Source organism: Carcharhinus amblyrhynchos, chromosome 5, assembly GCF_965287045.1.
Source record: "Carcharhinus amblyrhynchos chromosome 5, sCarAmb.v2.hapA, whole genome shotgun sequence".
Taxonomy (NCBI): domain Eukaryota; kingdom Metazoa; phylum Chordata; class Chondrichthyes; order Carcharhiniformes; family Carcharhinidae; genus Carcharhinus; species Carcharhinus amblyrhynchos.
In genome coordinates, this window is record NC_137328.1 from 54,403,217 (window position 1) to 54,423,470 (window position 20,254).

General features: G+C 42.2%; 1 protein-coding gene across 5 annotated transcripts in view; it reads right to left on the minus strand.

The window, feature by feature from the left end:
* dapk1 (death-associated protein kinase 1) overlaps window positions 1–20,254 on the minus strand; it is a 198,253-nt gene that overhangs the window by 51,239 nt on the left and 126,760 nt on the right. For all 5 annotated transcript variants that reach the window (XM_080188807.1, XM_080188809.1, XM_080188808.1 and 2 more), the window contains exons 16-18: window positions 15,217–15,414; window positions 10,435–10,632; window positions 5,922–6,020 (exon numbers count right to left, since the gene is read on the minus strand). In XM_080188807.1, coding sequence (XP_080044933.1) covers window positions 5,922–6,020; window positions 10,435–10,632; window positions 15,217–15,414 — 495 coding nt within the window. The remainder of the gene's footprint in view (window positions 1–5,921; window positions 6,021–10,434; window positions 10,633–15,216; window positions 15,415–20,254) is intronic.

Below are 20,254 nucleotides of genomic sequence, written 5' to 3' on the forward strand. Positions count from 1 at the left end.
GGGCTTACATAGATTGGCATTTCTCAGACTGTTCTCACATAGCTGGGAAAGAGCTGTCCAGAAGCTAACTCTTTGAGCTGATCACTTTCAGCCATAAGGCTGAGCAGGTTTCTTCCACTAGCTGCAACCCACAGCTCATTTTCCAGCTGCCTTTCCCTCACATAATCCAAACTGAGCTGTCTGCTTCTATCAGCAAACACACACACAGATTAAACAAAAGAACCTTCTCATAAAGGCTCTACCGTGTATCACTCATTTCTATGGAAACTCAAGGCCTGTTCGTAGGTGGAAGTGCAAATTAATCACTGTTTCATTCCAAAATTTTCCTGGATTCTTCTGGAAAATCAAATCAATAACCTGTATTTCTCTCAAAGACAGAACATTCCTCTCAGACTTATTGGCACCACTGCGAAGCAAAGAGCTGCTCTGCTGTTTGTAATCTTATCTTTCTAGCCCCGACCTTGTAAGTCAATATGGCCTCCAATCTTTTGATTACTAATTGCCTTAGGATTGTTTACTATTTAATTTGCATTGAAAAGTTCCAATTCCTAAACCAAAAGTTATATTACTAAAACTAAACAAGCTACCTTCTAAATTTTCACAACACAATAGTGTTACCAGCAAGAAATAATTTGGGAAAGTTATTAATGGATAATTACAAAATAATATTTAATAACATGTAGAACTTCACCTCTTTCTGCAAATAACATCATTCCCTGGTCAACAAACCATCAAGGCCCTCAAAGTAGCAACCAAGCATAGAGCCTGCGTGGGATTACAGTTGGTGCAGGCTCAATGGGCTGAATGGCCTCCTCCTGCACTGTAGGGATTCTATGAAGAAGTGTATTTGTGTGATCATGGATTTACCTACCCAGCTTTCCTTACCAAAAGATAACAAACAGGAGAAGTAGATAATTCAGCCCATCAAGCCTGCTCTGCCCATCAATAAGATCATGGCTGATCTGATTGTGGCCTTAACTCCACTTTCTTGTTAGACCCCATAACCCTCCGCTTCCTTGTATTTCGGTCTACCTGTCTTGAACACATTCAGTCAGCCAGTCTCCACTGCTGTCTGAGAAATAAAGAGTTCCAAAGATAAACAACCCATTGAGGGACAAAATTCTTCCTCATCTCCATTTTAAGTGGGAGACCCTTTATTTTTAAACAATATCTCCTAGTTATAAATTCCACCAGGAAACATCCTCAACTGCATTTACTATAGAATCCCTGCACTGCAGAAGAGGTCATTCAGCCCATTGATTCTGCACTGACTCTCCATAACAGCATCCCACCCAGGCCCTCCCCTTTGCTCTATCCTTGTAACCCCATGAATTTACCATGGCTATTCCACCTAAGCGACACATCTTTGGATGCAAAGGGGCAAGCTAGCACGGCCAATCCATCTAACCTGCACATCTTTGAACTGAGACGTTGTCAACTTCTTCAGAATATTGTACGTTTCAATAAGATCCCCTCTCATCCTTCTAAAATTCCCATGAGTGTAGGCCCAATATGCTCAACCATCCTCATAAGAAAACCTCTGCATCGCAGGAATCGGCCTAAATCAACCTTCCAATGCAACTAAGCAAAGAGACCAAAACCGTTCACAGTTGTCCAGGTGTGGTGTCACTAAAGCCCCGCACAGCTGTAGCAAGACTTCCTACTTTTATACTCCAACCCCTTTGCAATAGCCTGAACTAAGTACCTAGGCCTTTTCAATACCTTTTCTGCTGAAAATGATCCTGGAAACTTGACACCTGTTAACACATTTGCTGTGCATCCTTTCTGCATACAGTAAAATACTGCATCAGCTACAATTTGTTAACTCCAATCACAAGTTAACTGCTGACAATAGAGATGGACATGGAGAAAATGAATTTCAGTCCCAGCAAGCAACACAAATTTCTAATACTTTAACATGTGATCTTTTGGAACGCTAGTCTGCCAGACACGTGGTTCCCATTCTCCACTCTCCATGTATCACCAGTTTCTTTTTCCCCTCCAAGACTGGTTAATGGTGCTATGAATGACGTAAGCTTGTTAGCAACACAGCCCATTATTTGGCAGCAAAATGTCTGCAGGTTATTCACCTGCAGTTCTGCAGCCATCTTTACAACATGTACAAACACACCGGCATCAGCTGCTGCTGTGTATCAACTGGCAGCGGGAACCTAGGTCAAACTATCCTTCTTTAACCAGAGGCCAATGCCAATTTGTTGTCACCCTGGCTGACATCCACACAAGAGGGATTGAGGCTGGGATCATCCTGAGCTGTTCTGTGTAAACACAGTTACAGAACACTGCACCGACAGATTTCTGAGTGTTTGCTTTTCTCAGGGCTAGGATTTGCTTTCGTTTTGCTGGTATTTCCTGCTTTAACTTTAAATCCACTGTACTGGCAGCTTGCTTTTTATTCCTTTCTCATCTCCATTTGCTCACAGGATACTACAGTGCAGAAGAGACCCTTCGTCCCCTCGAGTCTGCACCAACGCATGAAATGCCCTGACCTGCCCACTTAATCCAGCATTTGGCCCGTAGCCTTGAATGTTATGCCAAGTACTCATCCAGGTACTTTTTAAAGGATGTGATGCATCCCACCTCCACCTCCACCATCCTCCCAGGCAGTGCATTCCAGACTGTCACCACTCTCTGGGTAATAAAGTTTTTCCTTATACCACCCCTAAACCTCCCAACCTTCACTTTTAACTTGTGCCCCCTCATAGCTGACCCTTCAACTAAGGGGAACAGCTGCTCCTTATTCACTGTGTCCGTGCCCCTCAAAAGCTTGAACGCCTCAACCAGGTCACCCCTCAGTCTTCTCTGCTCCGATGCAAACAACCCAAGCCTACCCAACCTCTCTTCATAACTTAAATGTTCCATCCCAGGCAGCAGCCTGGTGAATCTCCTCTGCACCTCCTCCATTGCATTCACGTCCGTCCTATAATGTGGTGACCAGAACTGCACACAGTACTCCAGCTGTTGCCTCAAAGTTCTATAAAACTTCATCATCACCTCTCTGCTTTTGTAATTAATATCCTGATTGATAAAGGCGAGTGTGCCAAATGCCTTTTTCATCATCTTATTTACCTGCCTTACTGCATCCAAAGATCTATGAACAAACACGCCAAGGTCCCTTTGTTTGTTGGAACTTCCCAGTGTCAAACCTTTCATAGTATACTTTCTTGACAAATTATTCCTTCCAAAGTGCATCACCTCACACTTTTCAGAGTTAAATTCCATCTGCTACTTATCTGCCCATTTGACCATCTCATCTATATCTTTCTGTAACCCAAGACCTTCTGCCTCACTGTTAATCACCTGGCTAATCTTTGTGTCATCGGCAAACTTACTGATTCCACCCCACCACACAGTCATGTCATTTATATAAATGACGGACAATAAGGGGCTCAGCACAGATCCCTGTGGTACGCCATGGTCACTGGCCTTCAGTCACTAAAGCTGTTACCACCCTCTGTCTCCTACCATTCAGCCAATTATGAATCCACCTTGTCAGATCACCCTATATCCCATGTGCATTAGCCTTCTGAATAAATCTCCCACATGGGACTTTATCAAAGGCTTTGCTGAAATCCATGTAAACTACATCAACCACACTACCCTCATCCACACACGCTTGGTTACACACTCAAAAAATTCAATCAAATTTGTTAGACATGACCTCCCTCTAACAAAACCATACTGACTATCCCTGATCAAACCTTGCCTCTCCAAATGGAGATAGACTCTCTCCTTCAGAAGCTTCTCCAGTAATTTCCCAAATACAGAGCTGAGATTTGCTGGTCTGTATTTCCCTGGCTTGTCTCCACAGCTTTTCTTAAATAGTGGGACTACATTAGCTATCCTCCAGTCTCTAGCACCTCCCCAGTGGCCAGGGAGGAATTAAAAATTTGGGTCAGAGCCTCTGCCGTTTCATCCCTTGCCTCCCTCAACAGCCTGCGAAATAATTTATCCAGAACTGGAGATGTGTCCACTTTTAAGCCCAAGACTTCCAATATCTTTTCACTCCTACGATAATTTTCTCTAGAGCCTCACAGTTTCTCTTCCCAAGTTCCATAACTACCTCCTCATTCGCTTGGGTGAAGACATGAGACATGACATTCCTCTTAACACATTGATAGTTGCATTCTTTAGTCCTTTTCATGCCTTATAACCTCTGAGATGATTTATAATATACCACAGTAGTTTTTCATTAATAATTGCATAACAGTACAGAACTTGACTATTGCTTAACAGAGAGGCATATTCCTGAAACTTTTCATAAAGTCGTACAGGGCAGCAAAGGTCCTTTGGCCCATCGAGTCTGCACTGACAATAACTACCATTAAAGTCATGTTAATTCTATTTTATATTTGCTCAAATGCAAGAATGCCAAATGTCAATCATAACAATTCATACTACAGAGGAAAAGGGTGCTAACTAGTTGGCACGTTGGCTCTGATTGACCAAGACATTTCCATACAGAAAGCAATGGGCAACCTTATGTTTCCCAAGTTCTCCGTTGACTCAAAAAAACAGCCTAAACATATTCATTTGCAGAGAATAAGTTCCTGCAAATTAATGAGTGCTGTTTTTAGCAAGTATAAATGAATCACATTATCAGCTCAACTGGTTATCTTAGTCTAGCTATTAGCACACTTGGAATTGTCCAACAAGTGCTGCCTAATTGCAGAATCACAATTAACAGTGGACATTTTGTTTTGGGTTTTGTGAGTGTGGGGTGGTTGAATATTATCTTACTTTGCTAATTACAAGCAACCTCAGGAACATGCTGTTACGTTTGTTCAGCCAATTCTCAGGACATACAGCCTATGTACCTGGCATTGCACCAGTGCTGAAATTCATACACAGCGTTGTTCAGATGTGTAATAAACTGAATGTCTTTTTGCACTGATGGCAGCATTCTGTTAGAGCTGTCAGTGGAAAATACTACTTGCGTAGCCACTGCATTGTAGCAGTGTGAAATGGCTTACTTAACCTGTTGTTCAAATCTTTGAGACAGTTTGCCTTTCCAGGGTAATCTGAGGAGATCAGGCACGTCAGGGCTGAAAGTGGCAGTCTCTGGCCCACGTGTGAGCTGTAGGATACTATGGTTAGATCCTGAGGCTATTTAACCTACTGATACCTTCCCCGCAAATGGCAAAAATGTTTTTCTTTTTATTCTACCTTTCCAACATTGTTAAAATGCTTTTAGCTTTCATTTCTAATGATAGGCTGTGTACCAGATAGGTCAATAACCCAACTTTGTTTTGCTGGCTAATCTTGTTGTGGACTTTCAACATTTCCTACATATTGGCAAAAAACTGATATGCCAAGTAAGCTGCCAAAATAAAGGGCCTTAGTCTCAGCACCAAACAAGTCTAAATATACATTATAGCAAGTACGCAAGCACTCTGTAATAATAGAAGGTGCAGCACCTGTAGATTAGAAGTATACTACAGAAGTTCATTAAAGCAATTACCATTTACATGTGTCAAAAATGTATAATTCCAATACTATTTAATTAACCAACAAGAATCAGAAAATCTGTTGCAAGCACCATAAAAAATCACAAATCTACACAGTATATCACAAATCAGCAATAAAATTACTCAGTTAAAAGTAAATAAGGAAGTTAAAGTTTCAGTTCAGTTGGCAAGTGTGGTTTAAAAAAACATTAGGTGGATCCCTGGCCGATGCTGCATTGTCTGTCTGTCAGGAGACTATTATCATCACCCCTCTCTGCGCAAAATAATAGGCAAGGTTCCCATTCCTATTCACTATCTAGTGATCATTGTGAAGAGATGTGGATGCACTTATAATAGCGCAGCTATATCATAAATAAAATTAGGCCATTAATTTACAGCTGCTATTGGTGGACTCAGAGGGATAAATAGAAGCAAAGTATATGTCAATCAACTTACCGAACTAACAGCTTCTACATTAGCACCAGCAAGGCAGAGGTGACGGACGACATCAAGGCTCCCGGTGTTAGCAGCTAAGTGCAAAGGTGTTCTTCCATACTGTATCAAGAGAAAAACATAGTTAATTTGGGTAAGACACCAATACACTTACTGGAAATGGGAAATGTTTACATTGCTCAGCCACTCTTAGATATGCAGACCAGACATGCTTAAACTAGACTCAGCTAGGAAGATAGGGAGACAATCAGCCAGGTCTTCCTTCATTGACACCGTCCACCTGTAGTGACTGGCTGAGATATCCCTGTGGTCCAACAGTCCACCAACACTCACGGACCAGCCTCTCTCTCGAATGGTCAGGTTCAGTTAATGGAAGGACACTGACATTTGCGGGGTGGCACTCAGTCACTTGACAAGAAAAGGAGCCAAGGCAAAAAGGAGGGAAACAAAGATATGCCCAACTGTGACTTGTTTTCATACATTCACCCCTTGGTAAATTGGGCTAATCAGAAATAGTGCACCTGTAGATGCACAAAAGCCACACAATATTTTGGGTTTCATAAAAAGGGATAGAGCATAGAAAAAGTAATGATCATTTTTTAAAAAATAGTTATTCAGTAATTAAAGTACTGAGGAGGTCTGGGCTCACTATGATGATGTCAGTGATGGGAAACTTTAATTATGAGAGACTTGATACTAGACTATCTACACAGCAGTAAATAAGGCTAAAGGAAGTCAGTGATAAGTGGTCATTAATGCAAGATTGTCAATGTGTGTGTGGAGAGAGAGGTTAACAGAAATTTCTTTATACAGAAGATAGAACAGTACAAGACTGATTGAATAACAGACCATTATATTTTAAGGGACAATTGGATAAATGTTTCAAGCAAAGACGATAGGATGCAAGGTCAATGGGGATAACGTTGCATAACTTTTGCAAAGAGCTGGCAGAGATATAATTGGCCGAATGGAAGTGTTGTAAACTTTTATAGCTCAATTACTCTTTGGAACAAAAAAAACTTAATCACTAAAAAACAGAAGGTACAACTGTAACATCATTATCTTTGCGTTAAGGTGTAAAATAACTCCAGCAAACATTATCTACTGTTTACTACAGCAAAGTCACTTAATGCTTTGTATATTTAGGCATTAGAACACATCGTAAAGTCAGGCCTGATGTTACACCTATTGCTTTTTACAACTGTTTGGAGAAAAACACATCTACACAAGTTGTAGACCAAATATTTGTCACAGAGTCATGTAAGAGGTGAATGAGCAGTTGGGAGAGCGACATCACCTGGAGGGAGAATGAGAATGTTTGGGTATTTGGAGCAAAATGATGTCAAGGGGAGGCGATGGTCTAGTGGTATTATCATTAAGACTAGTAATCCAGAAACTCAACTAACGTTCTGGGGACCTGGGCTTGAATCCCGCCACTGCAGATAGTGGAATCTGAACTCAATAGGCTACAGGTGGAATAGTGTGTACCACTGGTTATCAGGATAAAAGGAGGATCTCTCTGCCCTTGAAAAGATGCAAAGAGAATTCATCAGGATGTTGCCTAGGCTGGAATGTTTCAGCTATGAAGAGAGGTTGGTTAGGCTGGAGTTATTTTCCTTTCTGCAGAGAAGGCTGAGAGGGGACCTGACTGAGGTGTACACAATTACGAGGGACATAGATAGGGTAGATAGGAAGAAATATTTCCTCTTATTAGACAGATCAATAACCAGGGGGCTTAGATTTAAGAGATTTAGAAGGGATTTGAGGGAAAATGTTTTCTCCCATAGGATTGTGGGAATCTGAAACTCACAGCCAAAAAGAATGGGAACCCTCAACTTTTCATTGAATCCAACAGTGTAGGAGGCCATTTGGCCCACTGAGTCTGCACCGACCACAATCCCACTCACGTCCTATCCTCATAACCCCATGCATTTACCCTAGCTAGTCCCCGTGACACCAAGGGGCAATCCATCGAACGTGCACATCTTTGGACTGTGAGAGGAAACCCACACAGTCAAGGAGAGAATGTACAAACTCCACACAGACAGTGATCCAAGCCAGGAATCTAAATGCTTTTTTAACACATTGGCCAGGTCCCTGGCACTGTGAGGCAGCAGTGCTAACCACTGTGCCGATGTGTTAAAAAAGCATTTAGATGAGCACTTGAAACAGGGTAATATACAAGGCTACAGACCAAGCATTGGGAAATAGGATTAGGATAGGTGCCCGAAGGCCGGTGCAGGCACAATGCGCCAAAGGGCCTCTTTCTGTGCTGTAAAACTCTGACGTCATGACAGCACTCTTGTCTAACAAAGATCTATCAATCTCAGGTTTGAAATTTTCAATTGACCCAATCTCAATAAACATTTGGGAGATTTCCAGATTTTCACTACCCTATGTGTGAAGGAGTGCTTGCTAACATCAGCATTGAAAGGCTTAATTCTAATTTTAAGGGTCATATTAAACTCAAAATGTGAACTCTGCTTCTCTCTCCATTGTGGCTGCCAGACCTATTGGTTTTTTTTTTCCCAGTTTTTCGGTTTTTATTTCTAATTTTAAGATTCTGGACTCTCTTGTCAAAAGAAATACTTTCTCCTCACCTGTTCTATCGAATTATTTTAATTATATTAAACAAACACCCCTAAATGTTCTATACAGCCCTAATCTATGCAACATGCGACTGATTCCTGTGATTAGGGGCTTAAAAATGAGGAGCAACTCGATCTACATACCTTAAGAGTTAAGGAGAATGAGGGGCGACTTCATTGAAACAGACAACATTCCTAACAGACCTGATATGACAGAGGCTGGGAGGTTGTTTTTGGGAGAGGGCACCTACTGGCTGAAGAAGGTGGGACGAGGAGTCAGTCTCAGAATAAAGAGTTAGCCATTTACAACCAAGACGAGGAGAAACGTCCTTACTCAAAGGGTTCCGAATCTATGGAATTTTCTACTCGAGGGAGCAGCAGATATTCAGTTGTTCAGTATATTTAATCACTAGATTTTGGAGTTGAAGTAGATAATAAACCATAATCATACTTAATGGCAAAACAGGCTTGAATGGTCTACTCCTGCACCTATTTCTTGTATCCTGACCTATACTCATTATTTAACCCTCATATCAGTGTGGTGGCGGGCAACGTGGCAGAGTCTCTTAATTCATTATCCTTAATTCATAGGTCTTAACCATGCAATCATCTTCACATGAGCAGGCAATATGCCTGAACAAATTATGTGCAGGATGTAGTGGGGAGATGAGGGATGAGACTGTATCTTGGAGGTCACCTTAAGATCTGACCAAAAAAAAAATCAGGAAATAAGGCGAAATGTCATATGCTGACTAAGGATAAAATTATAATATTCCATGATTGTCAGATTGAGGCCTTTAGAACTGTTTATGTACCATTTAACAAAATTAGGATCACTTTATGTTACGTGGAGGTGGATGACCGAAAAGTAGAAAATCTTATTCTCAGAACCTAGTTAACAGCAGCTTGCATTTGTCCAGCCATGTTGAGTCGTAAAATACACCACGGTGCTTCAGGAATGTTATCAAACAGAAAACAGAGGGATATCATGACATGTGACAAATTGGTATGTTTAAGAAATGGCACAAGGAGGAGAGAGTAACGGAGAGGAAGAGGGGAAGAGCTGAGGGCCTAGAGACAATGGCATGACTGGGAATGGTGGAGTGAAGAAAACTGGGAATGCATATGAATCCTGATTCGGAGGAGCACAGAAATCTCTGAGTTGCAGGATGGTATTTATCACAGAATAAGGCCGGGAGAATAAGGTTCCATGCTGCTGTTGCACAGTTTAACATGAACACAGTGCTGCCAAAGATTAAAGGAGAAAGGATTTCTATTGCTGCCTGCATCCAATGTCAAACATGCCTGATCAAATGGGTTTTGCCCATCCAGTGACGGATAGATTTTCCTTTGTAAAGGATGTTTGTCATAAGAAAGCTCAGTTAGTAGTACAAGATTTTCTCCAACAAGAAGGTACAAGACTTATTTGGTTAGGAATAACAAAATCTCGTAGTAATGATAATGTATTGTACAATTGTCATAGAATTGTCATAGAACAGGCCGAAGGGCCTGTTCTGCGCTGTTATGTTCTATGTTCTATGTAATCCCTACAGTGCAAAAGGAGGCCATTCAGCCCATCAAGTCTGCACTGACTCTCCAAAAGAGCAACTTACCCAGGCCCACTCCCTCTGCCCTGCAACTACCATGACCAATCCACCTAACCTGTACATCTTTGGTCTGTGGGAGGACACCGGAACTTCTGGAGAAAACCCATGCAGACATGGGGGGAACATGCAAATACCACAGTTTTCTGAGGCTGGAATCAAACCCAGGCCCCTGGCACTATGAGGCAGCCATGCTAACCACTGCGCCATGGTGCTGCCCTCTTATAATTTGTGCCACTATAGTACAAATTCACAGAAGGGATGCACAAATATAAAACAAGGTGCACATTAAAATAGAAAAGCCTTAAAAGGTGATAGTATTACCTTATTAGTTACATCTAGGTTGCAGTTTGCATCACACAGGGCCATAACGATAGCTATGTTGCCGTCCTTGCAGGCTACATGCAGAGCTGAATTGCCATGTAGATCCTGTACGTCAATGAAGCATCCTTGGCTTAGTAGGTACTTCACCACTTCTATTTGACATCTTCGAACTGCTAAATGCAAGGCTGTGTGACCATCCTAAAAAAAATTAAATATAAACATGTACTCTCTATGACAAAACACATTGGGATAAAAATTACTGTTTGTTGTGTAATTTTTGAGATGCAAAATGAGTGCAAAGTGTTTTGATTTAGCTGTGGGATGACCTGTATCCAAATTTGAGGAGATCTCGGTCATACTGACAGATTTCAAAATGCCTTAAAAAAAACAGTAAGAAGTCTCACACCAGTTAAAGTCCAATAGGTTTATTTGGTAGCATAAGCCACAAGCTTTCAGAATGCTGCTCCTTCATCAGGTGAGTGGGAGTTCTGTTTATAAACAGGACATATAAAGACATAAACTCAATTTACAAAATAATGGTTGGAATGCAAGTCTTTACAGGTAATCAAGCCTTAAAGGTACAGACAATGCGAGTGGAGAGAGGGTTAAGCACAGGTTAAAAAGATGCGTATTGTCTCCAGACAGGACAGTTAGTGAGATTTTGCAAGCCTAGGGAAGTCGTGGGGGTTACAGATAGTGTGACATGAGCCTAAGATCCTGGTTCAGACCGTCCTCATGTGTGGGGAACTTGGCTATCAGTCTCTGCTCAGCAGCTCTGCGCTGTTGTGTGTCGTGAAGGCTGCCTTTGAGAACGCTTACCCGAAGATCAGAGGCTGAGTGTCCATGACTACTGAAGTGGTCCCCAGCAGGAAGAGAACGTTCCTGCCTGGTGACTGTTGAGCAGTTTTCATTCATCCATTGTTGTAGCACGGTCTCCTCAGTGTACCATGCCTCGGGACAACCTTTCCTGCTGTGTATCAGGTCGACAATGTTGGCCGAGTTGCAACAGTATGTACTGTGTGCCTGGTGTTCTCACATGATATGATGGCCTCCGCGTCAATGATCCGGCATGTCTTGCAGTGGTTGTTGTGGCAGGGTTATGTGGTGTTGTGGTCACTGTTCCCCTGAAGGCTGGGTAGTTTGCTGCGGACAATGGTTTGGGGTTGTGCGATTGTTTGAAGGCAAGAAGTAGGGGTGTGGGGATGGCCCTGGAGAGACGAAGGTCCACCGTGTCCTGTGTTTGTCTTCTGGGACACTGAAAGATGCCCTCATAAGAGCAGGATATGGTGCTCGACTCATCGATTGACAGTTCCAGTGCGCCACAGCGAAAAACTGCATTGATTTCCTCAGAAGACAAACACGAGACATGGCAGACAGAGTACCCTTTGTTGTTCTGTACTTCCCCGGAGCGGAGAAGCTATGACAACTTCTAGCAAGCCTTCCAACACGTCACCGATGAAGATGAACATCGTGCCAGGGCCATCCCCACACCCTCACTTCTTGCCTTCAAACAACCGCACAACCTCAAACAGACCACTGTCCACAGCAAACTACCCAGCCTTCAGGAGAACAGTGGCCACGACACCATACAACCCTGCCACAGCAACCTCTGGGTCATCAACACGGATGCCACCATCTCACGTGAAAACACCACCCACCAGGTACACGGTACATACACTTGCAACTCGGCCAACACTGTCTACCTGACACGCTGCAGGAAAGGACGCCCTGAGGAATGGTACATTGGGCAGACCATGCAGATGTTACGAAAACGGATGAATGAACACCGCTTGACAATCACCAGGCAGGAATGTTCTCTTCCTGTTGGGGAACACTTCAGCAGTCGCAGGCACTCGGTCCTTGATCTTCGGGTAAACGTTCTCCAAGGCAGCCTTCACGACACACGACAACGCAGAATCGCTAAGCAGAAACAGATAGCCAAGTTCAGCACACATGAGGACGGCCTCAAACAGGGTCTTGGGTTCATGTCACACTATCTGTAACCCCCATGACTTGCCTGGGCTTGCAAAATCTCACGAACTGTCCTGTTTGGAGAAAATACACAACTCTTTAACCTGTGCTTAACTGTCTCTCCACTCACATTGTCTGCACCTTTAAGGCTTGATTACCTGTAAAGACTCACATTCCAACCATTATTTTGTAAATTGAGTTGCGTCTTTATATGCCTGTTTGTGAACAGAACTCCCACTCACCTGATGAAGGAGCAGCGCTTGGAAAGCTTGTGGTTTGTGCTACCAAATAAACTTGTTGGACTTTAACTGGTGTTAAGAGACATCTTACTGTGCTTATCCCAGTCCAACGCCGGCATCGCCACATCTTTAAAAAAAAGCACCAGACCCCTTTGATATATAAATTAGGGCACTGAGATATGTTCAATGGTCCTTTTGACAAACCCGTTAACTTGTAAATGGAGTAGCAGACAAGTTTGCACCATTCACGACTCTTGAGTGGCCCCTGCCTAGAAGGTGAATTCTTTCCCTGTATCCTGCAAGAGTCTTCCCCCAGCTCAGTAGGGGACATGCCTCCACATCCTCAGTCTTTAGTTTGAAAATGGACTCGGAACAATTTAACCCAATGTGAAGTAGTAAATAGCTAGTAAAAGGATGATTCTAACATAGAAAAATGTCCCTTGTTTGGGAACAACCTAGGAAAAACCCAAATGAAATGGCACCCTAACTTCCACCAACTCGGGCTCTCAAGCAGCTCACAGTCAATGATGCACTTGGTGAAAGTTTAAGAAACTTGCAACAAAGAATGCTCTGACCGTGGCAGCTGCGTGTGGGGGAACAAGTCACACCACTGGAACATCACATCATATTCAGCATTAGATGATTATTTTAATTGATGTGCCACTTGCTAAAACCAATGGGAATTAACTCATACAATTGGGAAATTCTGAAGCAAAAGCAAGAATGTCTTGCAAATATAACCCAAGCGTTACCTTAGAAACTTAGTGGAAATAGCAAATGGGAGGCAAATTCAAGCTCAATTTTCAAATAATGATCTTATGTCTGTGTCTCTAATCTCCGTGCGGAATCTTTATGATTTAACTTCATTTTTAGTCCTCGAGGACAAAGACTTCAAAGCATCCATATTCACCAGTTTCCCTTCCCAACTTACTCCATTTCTTTTTCCAGCTCAGTAACTTTTCTTCCCTCCAACCCCCTTTGCAGATTTCTCCAGATGATGGGCCATGATCCCAGAGTTTTTGCTTTGCTTTCTGTCCAAGCTCCAGCTATTAGCAACAGGAATGCTGACTAATTTTCAACACCATGACCAGATATGCTGCAACCAACTGTAGCACTACGACTCCAGCACATGGAGATCAGCACAGATCAGTGATTAAATTTAGCATCTTGCCTATCTGACAGCGTGAATTAGTCAAAAGCAGTGATATCTTATCTGGGCTAGGATTCCAGTTGCCTGCTCTATCTATTATAGATGAGGTACGATGGAAAGTACCGGTGACCGTATGTGTGCATATTCACACGCACGTTGGGAAGGAGTTGGCAGTCTCACAGCGGAACCTGGTCATATCCTAATGCAACTTCTGCTTTGCAAGGATTGCTACTAAGTTCTTCTCCATCTATGTGGTTTACAGCCATACCTTGCTTAAAAGGTGTCACATGCACGTTTGGAGGAAAGGAAACACAATGTAAATGTAATTTAGAATTTAACCAAGCCTTTTCTTTCTCGCTGCTGCAGCAAACATCACAAGGATTTGTTTTAATTCCTCCATCTGATGCGTGACGAAGAATCTAAAACTGTCCTCTTGGTTCCTCAGTGGTTTGATGACCTGCACTTGCTCACTGGGTGTGAAGGTTTCAAAATCCAAATGTACCATTTGACAAACTAAGACTTCTGCAATTTCTAAGTCATTTCTGCTTATTTTGGGAATTGTGGCAATTAACGTCATATGCTTTCAACCCATATGCATACATTAGTGTGGAATAATTCAATGGTTGCAGAAATGTCAAATTCAGTGCATTGTGTTACATTTGCATTGTCCATTTTCTGAAAATCTGGCACATTCTCAATCATCGCTAGCTACTTAGTGATGTTAGCTGAGAGCAGAATCAAAGCACACTCTTACAATGTCAGTTATTTACTTTGGATTGCAGGATATCAGCATCTACCACCACTCCATGTATTTTTGTTGTAATCTTGCCTTCGCCCTGGCATCAGAAATGTAAATCCACTTTTTTGCGCATTTACATTCTGATGCTGGGATGAGCACCTGATTTAACAATGTAAACACAGGAACCTACACCATGGTTGCTAGTCTCCAGCTAAACAAGTGTCAATGTAAATGTGCTTATCGTCCTTAGGCAGAAATTTTGCTTGAAGTAATCATAATTGCATCTTAATCATCTGGGAAGAATAGATCTGTTCTCACAGAATGATATTCAGCAGGGGAAATGACTCATGTGCTTAAATCCTGTATGTGTCAAGAACAGAGCAACGTGACTAATGTTGTAATATCACTTTTGCAAAATATAGGGCTATTGGGATACTGAAAAAAAAAACAGCACTATAAGCTAGCAGTCACTGGTGGCAAAGAAGATCTTTACTAGCTTTGCTGCTAAAACAGCAATTATACATAACTAAGATTCCAATCAACCAGCTCCAAAGCCAGCAGAAAAGCATATAGATAGACACATCCAGTACACAGTGCATGTGAGAATCAAACATCCTTGAAAGAAAATGATTTGCAATATTGTGAAGCTGGAAATTTCAACGTGCCACACATTCCAATCTTACCGTGTCAACTTCATCAATGTCGGCATTGTGTTCTATCAGACACTCCACAATATCCACATAGCCTCTTGCTGCTGCTGTCAGGAGGGGAGTCTCTCCTTCTTTATTTTTCACATGAACAGAGCAGTCAGCTTCACAGAGTGCTTTAGCCACAGCATAGTAACCATGCCAAGCTGCACAATGCAGAGGAGTCTCTTGGTCCTAGAACAATGAAATATAAAAAGGATTAAAATTTTTAAAAAAATGGACATATTAACAAAAATAAAATATTAAGAGGTAACAACTACAAATGCTGCACCAGACTGCCGGGATGAAGCAACTGTGCAATTGCACGGGGCTGTCTAGTATAGGAGCAGAAGCTGAACCGCTACCTGGGGCTCCTGTAATGCAACCAGCACCTCTGATTTGTTCACATGTTACCGTGCCAACTAACAGGCTGGCTGAATGACTAGAAAATGAAGAAGTATGTTAAATGTCTAGTATAAATTGTCCATTGCATTGAACCTCATTGTATAGGGGCAGCACGGCAGCACAGTGGTTAGCACTGCTGCCTCACAGTGCCAGAGACCTGGGTTTGGTTCCTGCATGGGTCACTGACTGTGTGGAGTTTGCATGTTCTCCCCGTGTCTGCGTGGGTTTCCTCTGGGTGCTCTGCTTTTCTCCCACAGGCCAAAAGACGTGAGAGTTAGGTGCAATGGCCATGCTAAATTCTCCTTCGGTGTACCTGAATAGGTGCCGGAGTGTGGCGACTAGGAGATTTTCACAGTAACTTCATTGCAGTGTTAATGTAAGTCTACTTGTGTCACTAATAAATAACTTAAAAACCTCTCCAGTACAGTGTTGCAAGTTTATTAATTTTATTCAAGTATTGATATGAGAAATTCTCTAAGGCAATGAATCAACTTTTTTTTAATTAATTTATGGAATGTGGGTGTTGCTGGCTGGGCCAGCATTTTTTTGTCCATCTGTGAGGGCATTTAAGAGTTAATCACATTGTGGATCAGGGGTCACATGTAGACCACATGAGGGAAGGCTGGCAGATTTCCTTCCCTAAAGGACATTAGTGAACCAACTGGGTTAATGCAACAATTGACAATGGTTTCATGGTCATCATTAGATTTTAAATTCCAAATTTTCATTGAATTCAAATCTCACCATCTGCTGTGCTGGAATTTAAATCCGGGTCCCCAAAGTAACACCCTAGGTCTCTGGATTACTTGTCCAGCGACAATATCACTATACCACTGCCTCCCCAAAAAGTACTTACCAACCGTGTGAATGCAGTTAAAGTTATAATCAGACCATATCTAAATAGCAGAAACAACTGAATATTTCAAGTACTAAAACACACAGAAATAAACAGATTAAAGCAACATTAGCTCAGTGTTTGTGATCACAAATGATGGCACTTGCCAATGACCTTGAAGGAAACTACTCAGAAAGATTTAGTGTGGATTTCCCCTTTTTTGACATTACTCTTAACTTGGTGTCAATTCAAGGGAATCTCCAGGCATCCAGCAATAATGTCATCAGACAAGGTAAGTATTCTCAGACAATAAATCAGGAAGTAAAATGCCCTGAATATCCTTCAGCTTTAATGAACTTTTGTAGAGAACAAAATAAATGATCACATGCAAAAGGGATCAAGGTACAAACTGAAACATCATGTACTTTCTAAAAGGTATTAAAAACTTGGAATTCACCGGAATTAAAATGATTTTCCACAATTATAAAATTAGTCTTTTAGGTTCAGTGAGGCTGTTAGCAGAATTATGAACTCAATCATGTGTTTCATGGAATCAAGCAGTCTGACTGGTGGACAAATTGGTTCAATATACTAAATCTTGCAATGCTATTTAAGTGGCACTGATTCACTGTTTTCAGAAGTGAGACGTGATTATTTTTAAATAGATGCCAGAATGTTTCTAATCAGACAAGGGAATGATCAACCCAAGCAATGGATTTAAGAGTTGGTTGTTGTGTTGGAGGAATTCTGGGTGGATCAGTTACGATGAGCTGAATAGGCCCACACTGCCCATCTGTATCCAATGGTGATATTCTACTGTTAAGTTTCTGATTTATTTTCAAAGAATGGGAAAATGACAGCATGAACGAGCTCCTCCAGTGACTGAACTAGCAACTGCAAGGTGTGACACAAGGCTCCAGAGTTCTAGGTTGGATTCTGGCTCTCTGTTCAGATAGCTGCTCTCAGCCAAGGCCACTGCAGTGGGAAGAACATATCACCCAGATCTCCTCTCCTTCCATTTATCTAGTGACCCTTTCTCATGTGCAAGTATGTGGATATTGCTCAGCGGCAGAATCAGGTTTGGGTGTGGTGGTCCCTACAGGTCAACAGCCTGCTGACAAATGTTAAGTGGGTTGCACACAAATACACCATTCCTGATATATCAGCACCAAGAGTAATTAGGGGAAGGAAACAACCTCCAACAAGAACATTCATTCACACTGTCATTGAATGACACACTAAAAAAATTCTGCAAGATTATTTAACCTGTTCTTAGGTACCTGAGCTGCAACTGTTCATAATTAAAATGATTGTGAACTCAAACTGCAATAGCAAAGTAAGAGTTTTTATGTTCTGTTAAGTGTTCCATAAATGTCAAGGGCCTTTGCTGACATTTATCATTCTTTATTTTTATTTCCCATCGGCTAAATAATCAGCACTGGCTAAATCTGCATTGTTCAAACCCTATCAGTGGATGTCTTTATGGTTACAGGCAAATTAATATCACATATCACTTTTAGTAGGCTCTATCTCCTTACTGGTACTGTTGTAAATCAACTTGCGGATTTCTAACAGGATTGCTTGCCACAAGTTTAAGCATACTTGATTCCTCGACTGCAAGTAGTTTGAAGAGAAAGTTATTTTGTATTATTTCTATAAAAGGCCAACCACCATTTGTCATTTATAATGCCTTGTTTTGACACTGTTCTCCTCATTGATGTTGGAAGCTTCAAACGCTGATTGCATTTACAAAAAACACTTGGATATGCACCAAAAGGTTGGAACTAACAGGGCTATGGACCAAGAGCTGGAAGGTGGGATTATGCTAGATATCTTATTTGACAGGCAGGAACACAACTGCTCTCCTTTTGCTCCTTAAACCTATATATTTTTTGTACATCTCTTGTAGCTGTTAAGTGCTTCCTTTTGCTAAAGTAAAGCAAAATATAGTGTACATTCTAACACAAGATATTGAATTCATTTCCTGTAAACAAGTAACATTGGTGGGAATTCACCTAACAGGTAGCATGGTTAGGGTACACAGAGTTGGGGGTAAGGTGTTAGCATGGATTGAGGATTGGTTGTCTAACAGGAAGCAGAGAGTTGGTATCAATGGGTGCTATTCTGGTTGGCAGTTGGTGACTAGTAGAGTGCCGCAGGGATCAGTGCTGGGGCCTCAACTGTTTACCATTTATATAGATGATCTGGAGGAGGGGGCTGAGTGTAGGGTAACAAAATTTGCTGATGACACAAAGATGAGTGGAAAAACAAATTGCATGGAGGGCGTGGAAAGTCTGCAGAGGGATCTGGATAGGCTGAGCGAGTGGGCGAGGAGCTGGCAGATGGAGTACAACGTTGGTAAATGTGAGGTTATCCACTTTGGTGTAAATAATAGTAGGAGGGATTAATATTTAAAGGGTGAAAAGCTGCAGCATGCTACAGTGCAGAGGGACCTGGGGGTCCTTGTGCACGAATCGCAAAAACTTAGTCTGCAGGTGCAGCAGGTGGTCAAGAAGGCGAATGGAATGTTGGCCTTTATAGCGAGGAGGATTGAATATAAAAGGAGGGAGGTCTTGCTGCAACTGTACAAGACACTGGTGAGGCCGCAGCTGGAGTACTGTGTGCAGTTTTGGTCCCCGTATTTGTGAAAGGATATATTGGCCTTGGAGGGAGTACAGAGAAGGTTGACCAGGCTGATACCGGAGATGACGGGGTTAGCTTATGAAGAGAGATTGAATAGACTGGGTCTGTACTCGTTAGTGTTTAGAACGCTGAGGGGGGATCTTACAGAGACTTACAAGATAGTGAAGGGGCTAGATAGGGTAGAGGCAGAGATTCTTCCCGCTTAGAAAGGATAGCGGAACTAGACAGCACAGCCTCAAAATAAGGTGGGGAGGGCGATCAGTTTAGAACGGAGTTGAGGAGGAACTTCTTCACTCAAAGGGTGGTGAATCCCTGGAATTCTCTGCCCATTGAAGTGGTGGAGGCTACCTCGTTGAATATATTTAAGTCACGGGTGGATAGATTTCTGATAGACAAGGGAATTAAGGGTTATGGGGAGAAAATGGGAAAGTGAAACTGATCCACTTCAGATCAGCCATGATCTTATTGAATGGCGGGGCAGGCTTGAAGGGCTAGGTGGCCTACTCCTGCTCCTATTTCTTATGTTATGAATAATTGAAAAGCAGAATACTGATACGATTGAAGATTGTTACTCCCTACATTTGTCCTCTTCCCATCCAAATGCAGAATATTAACATTTGCCCTTTTACCTCCTATTGCCAATCATTCAAAACACTCCTTCCACGTGAAGCAGCGAGTTATGGGTTCCATGGATGTTGACGTACAAGTTGGCCTTTGAAGCCTCGAAAAATCCCTCCAAAGATTGTGTTCGACTTAATCACCAAGTACAAAGTGAACTGTCTGCCAGATTGGGCATGGGTAGTTGCAATTTTGAAATGCCATCAGTATCCAGTGCAAAGTGGGTATGAATTAAACTCCCACGTATAGAACCACAGAATCCCTGTAGTGCAGGAGGAAGCCATTTCACCCATCAGGTCTGCACCGACTCTCTGAAGGAGCATCTTACCGAGGCCCAGAGTCCTACCCCCTCCCCCTAACCCCATGGCTAAGCCATTCAATCTACACATCTTTGGACTGTTGGAGGAAACCGGAGCACCCAGACGAAACCCACAGACACAGGGAAAACAGGCAATCTCCAGACACATAATTACACATGGCCGGAAACGAACCTGGGTCCCTGGCAGTGCTAACCACTGGTATTTCCACAACACA